At 48.9% G+C, this 10,138-nt stretch overlaps 1 protein-coding gene across 1 annotated transcript; it reads left to right on the top strand.

Annotated features, from left to right (window-relative positions):
- Nucleotides 1-649: 649 nt before the first annotated feature.
- On the top strand, nt 650-1,371 carry LOC119368333 (FCS-Like Zinc finger 2-like). Its single transcript, XM_037633624.1, has one exon. It carries the CDS (start codon nt 747-749, stop codon nt 1,035-1,037), a length of 291 nt encoding a protein of 96 aa, XP_037489521.1. The 5' UTR covers nt 650-746; the 3' UTR covers nt 1,038-1,371.
- Nucleotides 1,372-10,138: the final 8,767 nt, after the last annotated feature.

The following is a 10,138-nucleotide window of genomic DNA, read 5'->3' on the forward strand; positions in this document are numbered from 1 at the left end:
GTGGGCCGGTAGTAACTCATGGATGATGATGCCAAGAAGTGGCTCACCACCATGCGCAAAGACTCAAAGTGCACAGGAAACAAATCTTCGATTCATTTACTATGCATGAATTATTAAAATATTTTTCATGGATCATATTTGAATTGCTAGGTTGTTTGCTTTTTTTTAACTGATGAATTGTTGTGTGCAATATTTATTGTCGAATGATCTACGTCACATGAGTTGCATAAATTTGGAGTTGGGAAATGCGGATACTGTTCTAGGGACGAATAAATGGGATTCAATTCCCGTTGTTCGCAGACATGCCTGGACATATTCGCGGACAAATGAGAGTCAAATTTAACACTTACCCTTGAAGAAGTTTAGAGAATAACAGCAGAAAATAAGAGAGAGAAGAAGTCTAGAGAACAGAGCTAGTCCACCATCACGACCATTCGCACCACAAAATCTACTCAAACCCAGCCTCTATTTCAGTTTTTCTACTCGAAAGGAAGCTTGGCTAATTTTTGGCATAAAAAGGATAAACTTGTGGGGACTGGCTCTATGGCTAGAGCCACACGCTCGAGAACAGTCCTGTCTTTCGCCATCCGTCCGCACGCACCATATATACCCGAGCCTTCCCCTCCGCTTCACCCAAGTCGCTCGCGCCCCTCTTCCTCTGTCTCCCTCTCCCAACACCAAAAGCAGCACCACAAAGCCAAGCTCTGCTCAGCTTTGCTCGCAACTCGCCTCCACACACACCCACAATGGCGGCTTCAGCAGCTTGCTCCTTCTTCTTTGATGCGGAGCCACTCGGCGAGCCCGGCATGCCCGCGCTGGACGCGTGCGCGCTCTGCGCCAAGCCGCTGGCGCACGACAGCGACATCTTCATGTACAGAGGGGACACGCCCTTCTGCAGCGAGGAGTGCCGCGACGAGCAGATGCAGCTCGACGCTATCTGCTCTAGGCAGGCCGCCCGGAGGCAACAGCGGTTCTCGTCGGGATCGGATGCCCGGCGCTGGCATCAAGAGTCCGGGAAGGTGTCCGTCGCGAGCTAGCCGGCAAAGCTCGTACCCCAGTAGAGTAGAGCTTCATTGAATCTACGGGATCCGAAGAATCGCCGATCTGGTCTCTCCGGTCTATCTGTCGCCTGAGACGGAGAAGCAGTGAAGTAGTAGCACCTATCAAAGTTCATTTGCTGAGGCTCCGGCCATCTTGGTCGCCCACTGGACGCGTCCTTCTCCTGGCTTCCTTTTGCCTCTGTGTGTGTGTGTGTGTGTGTGTTTGTTTGAGGCTTGTGAACCGCGGCTGGTGCAAGTGCAGCACCATATGTAAATCCAAACCATTTGGAAATCCTCATTTCAAAACAAAATTTGGCCCAAATTAAGATCATGACTTGTCTGAGTTTTATTTATGATCTCTGATGAGCGTTCATCGGTCCGATAAAACTATGCCTTAACCTAAATCTAGTATTTGTAGAGCATGGTTGCAGGCTGCTTGAACGAAACTATGTATTCCCTTCATCCATAATAATTGTCGTCGGATCGGAGGGAGTGGCTTCTTTATGAACCAAACGTACATGAAAATTCCTCTGTTAATCTGAAGACAGAGGATGATGTGGCTTCGTTATGAATTAAACGGCCGTTTAAAATTCCTCTGTTAATCATGTAGACAGGGGATGGACTTGCACAAGATTTTGGGAAGATTCCAACTTAGTTATGTTAGTGCACGCTACGGCAAAAGGTGAAAAAGGACATGAAAAAGATTCGTTAAGCATTCACTTCACTTTGTGTTGATGTTGTTATAATGATTTTCCTCGAGATTATTTTGTGACTCGCTATGCATTCACATTATTTTGTTTTGTTATTAATGAGATGATTTAACGATTTTCCTTGTTCCGCCAGATCAAGATGATAGGGATTTAACTCCATTTTGACTACGCATGCACAAATGGAGTACTCTACGCATGCACAAACGGAGTACAGTATTGTATTTTCTGACGACCAATTCACGTGCTGTTAGTAAACGCATGGAGCAGAAACAAAAGTTATGTTTTCACCAGAAATCATATTCCTATATCCTATTTAAAAAGTTGCACAAAAACTCTAGTGCTAGTAGTTCATTTGCATTGCAACCACACATACAGTAATAGCTAACCGTTGTCTGATTGAAATACTAGTATGTGGGCATGTAGGGTCTGCACCGTTGCAAGCCTGATGACCGTAGAACCCTGGAGGCAACGGAGGAAGCACGTCACGTCCTGGCTGGATACTCCCGACGGAGGCATGGCATGGAGCAATGGACCCTGCATGTGTCAGATCACCGGTGCGTGCGTTCGTGACAGCGCATGGACGGCCACCGCCCACGCCCTGATGCCCACGCCTCACTCGTGCAGCGAGCCGAGCCGTGGCCTCGGCCGCTCCGTTGCCGGCACCCGTCCCGTGCGCGGTGTGGCCAACGACGTCGATCGGGTTCAGCGCGTGCTTCCAAGCAAAACCATTGGTGAGAAGAACGTCAGTATTTGTTTACTGCTGCTGTTGACCAAGTAGCCAGTGCTCCCGCAACAAAGCGACTCTGCGTGGGCGTGAAGTTCCGTGAGTATAAAAATTCGGGCACAAATCTCAGCGAAGCAAAAGCTAGCTGTACATGTTTCCCGGAAAGAGGCCTCGCCGTCGTAGCGAGATGACATTGGCTCCCCGATTCTCTGTACTCCAAGTGGCCGCCGCTGCTCACGAGGCCGGCTATGGAGGAAATTATCAACGGCCAAATCGCAATAGTAAAACCATTATGATTGGACGACCCACAAAGCCAAAGGCAGCCTACCCTACCCCCGATTTCTTGAGGCGTGCAAGGTGCAGGTACGTCTCCCCAAAGCCAAAGCGCATCCATGCAGTGCGTCCCTGTTCCCCACTCGAGTCGCGAGGCCTGCCACACCCTCGCTTAAACAATCGCCCTGCCTCCGTAAAGCACAGGCTTCTCTCTGACGATCATACCATACGTGTTGGACGTAGGTTGTAGGAGTACAACATTAGTAGAGACGGGAATCTGCAAAGGCGTCTCGTTAGTCATGATGCGGTTTCGAATGCGGGTGCTACTACTTGTGCTTGGGGGAATTGCTTGTGCACAAACGCAAGCCGCCGTGCACGGTGCACAAACACAAGCCATGATTCCCGTCCAGGGAAAGGAAAAGCTAGCTGCCGTGCATGGTGGCTGTTTATTTTATGCCTAACCATGTGGGTCTGTGTTGCCTTGTCATAGGCCGGCGAAAAAGCCTCTGCCCATGATTATTGTCAGTAGTGTGGCAAGTTTGCTTTAGTTTAGGTTTAACCCAGTGTTTAAGGGCCGCCTAATGTACGATTAGATTCGAGCGCAGCTGATCGATCGATGACTCCTTCCATCCAGGTACGCCGAATGTGTTCCATCGTATATAGTGGTCTGCAATGCAGCGCAACCCGGCATTCTCTATCCAGCAGTGTATGCTGGGGAAGGAGCAGCATCGCGGCAACGGCAAGCATGTAAGAAACGGGTCAATTAACTGGTGTGCATGTTAAGAATGGATGGAGCTTGCTGGTAGTACTAGTACTTCAACTTGTTTGCTAAGCCGAGACAGGCCGATACACCACGTGTGACGGTTGAGATCTACGAAAGGCATGCATGCATGCATGTGCATGTGCGCGCATGCGTCCTCGTCATCCATGACTATGCGAGTGGTGACTGGTGTTTGCCTCGGCTAAGAGCATCTCCCGCCGCGCCCAGAAGGACCTCCGTAGGCGAATTTTTTCCATCAACACCGAAAAACGGCCCCTCCCAGGAGCCCGTTTTTCGCCGGTTTTGGCCGAAATCAGCGTCGACGGACTCAGGCCGAACCCGACGCGCCGGGGACTCCCAGGGGCGCCCGGACGAGCGTTTTGCCGCGAAACAGCCGCGGGCCCGCCGAGTCAGAGAGACGACCGCTTCGTCGACCTCATCGCCTCGGTTGCCGTGGGAATCAATGCGAAGGCTGCCGTGTCGGTCATCCTCCATTGATGCCTCACGGGGGCGTAGTGAAGACGCCGCTGACGCGCGTCCGCTTGCATGCGCCACGCTTCCGCCGGCATGCCACCCCGCCCGTCACCCGCTTCGGCTATAAAAAGGCGCCTTCCCCGCCGGTGAGCGCCACAACCTCTCTTCTCCCTCCCACAAAAGCTTTCTTCCCGCCGACGAGCTCTCCCCCCCACTGCCTTCCCCGCCGACGAGCGAAATGACCGAGAGATACCCAGGCGACGGCGCAACGGCGAACGGCTTCGGCCGCCCACACCTCCAGGAGCCGGAGGCGCACCTTCTCTACGAGGCCGAGTACTCGGCGCCCCTCGACATGCGCGTACCGGGGGCGTGGAGGCTGAGTGCCGGCGGCGCCCCGGTGCCGCCGGTCCCCGAAGGAGCCGCACGGCGGGCGGAGATCGCCCGCATCCGCTCCTCGCTGACGGAGTAGCAGCAGAACAAGCCGAGGTACGCGCCCGACAGCGAAACGCTGTGGACGTTGTACTTCGAGCGCCGCCGCGAGGAGCAGATCGCCTCCGACAACGGCATCATCCCGCGCGACCGCCTCAACTCTGAAGGGCGGCGCGAGTGGTGGGGTGTCCCCGGCCGCACACTGGACGCCGCCCTCGACCACATCAAGACCGGCAATGTGCCGCGGCTGGAGTACCCGCCGCGCCCCTCCTTCTCTCGCCGCCGCGGTAGTCCCTGGATACCGCGGCGAATGGAGGCGGGGTCGTCCTCGTCGTCGGGCTCCGGCTCGCCGGCCCTCCGCCCCGTCAAGCCCGAGCCGTAGGAGACACCGCTCGGGCGTCGCGCGCGGAGCGGCACCCTTGTCATCAACGAGCCCTCCCCTACGACGGCGCCGACGAGGCGCCTCCTCCGCCTGGTCCGGCCGAAGCCCGAGCCGGGGTTGCTCCCCGTGAAGCCGGAGCACGCCGGCATGGTGGCCCCCGACGACGAGTCCGCCCTCAAATGGGCGAGGGAGGACTACGTCCGCGAGCAGGGGCGCCGCCAGCGGCAGGTGCGCCGCCAGCGGCAGTGGCGGCGGTGGCGGCAGTGGCTAGGCTTTTTACTTTGTTTTTAGTTAGTTCATGTGTGTTTTTAAGTTTTTGTATAAATTTGGACGAAAATTGGCCAAGTTCATGCAAAAGTCGTCGAGTTTGGGAAAAAAAGACGAACTTCGCCGAACCCGCGGCGACCGTGGGCGTATGATTGAAAGCGAACCGAACCCCAGGGGTCGAATTAGCGCCGGCTCGCCCCCAGGCCGCTCTTTTTCGGCGCCCTGGGGGGCCGAACGGCTGGAGATGCTCTAAGTTGCTGGAAATAATGTGCTTATATGGAACAAACAGCTCTTGTTTGTTCGGTTCGTGCTAGCTAGACCTACACCCGTTGGCTAATCACACGGCAAAAAGCCAATGTCACGAGACTCATGGGCCCAGCTAGGTATATGGCCACTGTGTCAGCCCAACAATTTGCTCGTTCTTTTCTTCGCCTTGTCCGCCAACCACCGTAGCCATCTAGCTGCAGTTCCTCGGCTTCTAATATTATGTGGAACGTGCATCTCTTTGTAGGCATGAATATGTCAATGCTAAGTTGGTAACAACAACAGAAGCTCCTCTGATGAGACGACTGACAACGAGAAACGAATTCCTATCATGTGCCGTGCTTGGTGGTTGAATAGCTGAGGCAGTGGATCCACGTTTCTCTGCTAGAATTCTATCTTGTTCATGTTGGGTGGTTGGGGGTTGAGACGCTGAATCCACGGTTTCAGGAATAATTCTTGCAACAGTTGTTTTATAACACGAAAAATTCTAGAGATGGCCGGCCGGCCGGGTAGACTTCCGTACCTTCTTCCAGCGGATCACCCATTCCCCATTTGTTTCTCCCTACATTTCTGTGACACACGGGTTCCCTTGAGTATTTCATTTTGCGTGCCAGTACAAGATGAGAGGAGATATACTTAACAACGAGGCCAGTTTCCGTATGCTCGTAGGCAAGGTTGAACCGGTGCTACGTCGTGTCATATTTTATTTCTCGCGAATCTACGTCGTGTCATACTTGTGTGATTGATACTTGTACGAATGGTTCTTATTCTTTTCTATTCGTCTGGAGAGAATACATACATACATTAAGATTCCTTTCTGCCCAATTTAAGAATCTCTGTAGCTTGGTCATGCATTTTCTCTGTATTCCTTCTGCTATTCTTTTTCCTGGAGACGAATCGAGCGAACGGCGATCTAATAATCAGTGCAGTTTTTTTTTTGAGGAGATTAATTCAGTCAGCTAACCCGGCTAAGTCAAGCCTGACTGTATGCAGAGTGCAACTATTTTTGTCCTATCAGGGTGATACATTTGACCAAAGGAAACAGACGCTTTCAGCGTCATTGAGCCGTTGATCTATGATACTAGTAGGAGTACTTTTTTTTTACCCCTATCAAGGAAGAAATCGTTGTAGTTACATTTGACTTCTTGATCAGTTCCCTCTTGCAAGGCTTGTTCCTGTTCCACTTTACAAAACTACACCCCCGCAAAAAAAAAGTTTACATAACCACCGTCTTACTAAGTGCGCCAGAAAACACGTTAGAATCAGCTTCAACACACTGTTACACTATCCTCAAAAAAAAAACTGTTACACTTTTTCTTGTGCTAGTATGGAATCACACGTAGAATTAGACAACAGCAACACGGCCCCCGGGGGCTATGCTGGTAAGTTTTTTTTTCTGCGATCGTATGATGCCATGAATTGACAACCGTCAACTCATGAACGAGCGATCGAGCTAGCTAGCCGGACACAGCAGCACAAAACGAGACACAATGTCGACACTCTGCACCTGGCACGTCAGAGCAACACTTTTTCCTGTGGCGAGCGTGAATCTCCAGTGATTTCTGGACAAGTCACAGCAGCTGCAATACTATGCACGAAGGAACAGTGAAAACAGAAGGGAAAAAGAAAAAGCGTCACGCCCAAGATCGATGCAGCGTGTTGAGCCCACCGGCTTCGTCGCGGCCGAAAACGACGGCGGCGCGAGTGGCAACAAAATACGTACCCGTCAAGCTCGGCGATGAATATGATACCACCACCGATGCCTCCGTCGTCTCGTACCAGAAATACGATGGGAGCAGAAGAATGGGTACTAGTACTTCCAGAAATAAATTAAGGAGCCGTTTATTCATTAGCCCAGTGAAGCAAGCGAGAGAGAAAATTGAACGAGCAATTCATCATACTGCTAGATTTAATGTCCTCAAATAATTGAGATCATTAGCGTGGTGACCTAACCCTGACACGGAGCTGTCACAGATTTATGGTTTCTATTGTTGGGAATGGGTGCTTCTGGTTGCTACTGTTTAATGCTAGGGAGTTTATTGTGAGTGGTTCTTTTTCTACACGATAGTTTTTTTTAGAAAAGGGGGAGAATCTTGGCCTCTGCATCAGAGCGATGCATACGACTACCTTTATTAAAATGCATAAAAGTTCAACATAGGTCTTCAAGTCTCAAAAAAAGAACCAAAAAAAGCTCACAAAGAGCAGAATGGTAAAAGGAAAGCCACAACCAGCTGACAAAAGAAAGATAGAAAAACTAATTGCCTATCCTATTACATGGCCGTCATCCAAATCGGTTGAATATGGCCCGAGCTACCATCTCCCATCGGATAGATCCAGTAATCAAACGCTCTATGGCCTCCGTCTGAGTGAGTAGCGAACACATACGGATCAACACAGTGGCTCGGAAGATAACCTGCAAAGATGAGTATTTGTTGTTCTGTTAAAAACCAAATCATTTTTGCAGTTCCAGACTGCCCATAGTAAAGGACATACTCCTACACGAATGTGTCTCGCTGTTTCGGAATCCATCCCGTCAAGCCACCTCCCAAATAACGTGTTGATATTATTCGAAGGAGTAATATTAAAAGTAATATGAACAGTCCACCATAAATTTTTCGCCATCGGACATTCAAGAAAGAGGTGTTTGATGGTCTCATCCCGGTCACAAAAGCTACATCTTGTAGAATCCAGTTGCGTTTTATCAAGTTGTCCTTAGTTAAAATGACTTGTTTGTGTACAAACCACATTAACACTTTAACTCTCAAAGGTACTTTGACATTCCAAACATGTTTCGAACTAGGAATGGAGCTAGAGTTAATAACATCCAGATACATGGATTTAACCGTAAACTCTCCATTCCTGGTTAGCTTCCAGCACAACTGATCTGGACATTGAGAAAGCTGCACATCCATCAGTCTTCTCACCAGATGGAGCCAGGCTTCCCAACGGGCTCCGGCTAGTGTTTCCCTGAAATGAATATTGAGAGGAGTGGACTGAAGCACGGTTGCAAAGAACGCGTCTCTTCGTTGAACAATGCTATAAAAGGAAGGATATTGTGTGCGAGGGGTGTTTCCCCTAACCATGTATCCTCCTAGAATCTCGTAGAGGTACCATTTCCGACTAGAAACTTTGTCCTGTTGAAAATGACTGATTTAACTCTCATCAGTTCTTTCCAAAAAGGCGAGACCGTCGGCCTCACTGTCACCTGGGACAAAGTTTTCGAATGAAGGTACTTATTACGCAGAATCTGCGCCCAGGTGGCCTCCGACTCAACAGATAGCTTATACATCCACTTGCTGAGAAGACATCTGTTCTTAACCTCAAGATTTTCGATACCTAGACCCCCTTGGTCTTTTGGTCGACAAATAATATCCCATTTGGTGACTCTATACTTTGTTTTCAGGTCATCACTCTGCCAGAAGAAGCGGGATCGATAGAAATCCAGTCTTTTCCGAACTCCTACTGGTACCTCAAAAAAAGACAAGAGAAACATAGGCATGCTCGTGAGTACCAAATTAATGATAATTAATCAGCCCCCATATGACATCAGCTTGCCCTTCCAGCAACTCAGTTTCTTTTCAAATCGATTCTCAATACACTTCCATTCTCTATTTGTTAGCTTACGATGGTGAATTGGTATACCCAAATACATGAAAGGTAAAGCCCCCAGTTCACACCCGAGCAATTGTTTGTACGCCTCTTGTTCCTCTTTGACTCTTCCGAAGCAGAACAATTCACTTTTGTGGAAGTTAATCTTTAACCCGGTCAATTGTTCGAATAAGCATAACACCAGCTTCATATTTCTCGCTTTTTCCAAGTCATGCTCCATGAAGATAATAGTATCATCGGCGTACTGTATGATAGACACCCCTCCATCAACTAGATGAGGTACCAGGCCACCTACTTGACCAGCATCCTTTGCCCTTCCTATTAGAATTGTCAACATATCGACTACAATGTTGAACAGAATAGGTGACAATCCATCGTATTGGGTATCAAAGAAAGCGATACCCTTGACAAGGTCATACCGCATGTATGTTTATTTAAATAATACCGTATGTATGGTTTCTGAGCAGTCAATAAATATTTTAGAAAGGCGGCGTTAGGCAGAAAGAACCACGGTGTATGTTGATGTCTCCATTTATTTTATTTTATTTTACATTATTAATACTCAAACTTTATGTAAAAAAATGTTGCTTCTCCCTAGCGTTGTGTAGTAAAAACATTCAACATTGTCTAGCTACTAAGGATTAGTAGCCACATGGGGAGGCATTGTGAACGACAGATCAATGGAAGAGAAAATATCATGTCTAGACAGAATGGTTGTTGTTCAATTGTATATTCATTAACGATTTTTAAGTTTGGATGTCGACCATGCACTCAATCGATCAATTGTGAGGCCTACCTAAAATCTAATTATATGTCGTCTTTCCTTGGTTGACTCACTGGCATGTAGGCTTGCATTAGATTGCGAGAGCATTAAGAATTTCTATTCCTCACTTGAATATAATTTTTCCTAAGTCTTAGTCGATAGAGGTCAGGCACCAAATTAGCCTTAACCCCCTTTCCTTTCGATGCACGTAATGAATCTTGGAATTCAGTACGGGCATTGGGTTTTCCAAAATTTAGGCACCAAATTCAATACCAGCCTTAACCCCCTTCATGAAATTCAGAATTAGACAACACATTTCTTTGGTATTGGAGTGTAATTCATGAATTAAAAGATCCCTCTCCAATACCGAACACTGAGGATGCTCTTCGACATGCTTGATGTGCCAACTGTCGGGCATCCCGCCATAGGTGGATACCCACACC

Source organism: Triticum dicoccoides, chromosome 2B (genome assembly GCF_002162155.2).
Source record: "Triticum dicoccoides isolate Atlit2015 ecotype Zavitan chromosome 2B, WEW_v2.0, whole genome shotgun sequence".
Taxonomy (NCBI): Eukaryota; Viridiplantae; Streptophyta; class Magnoliopsida; order Poales; family Poaceae; genus Triticum; species Triticum dicoccoides.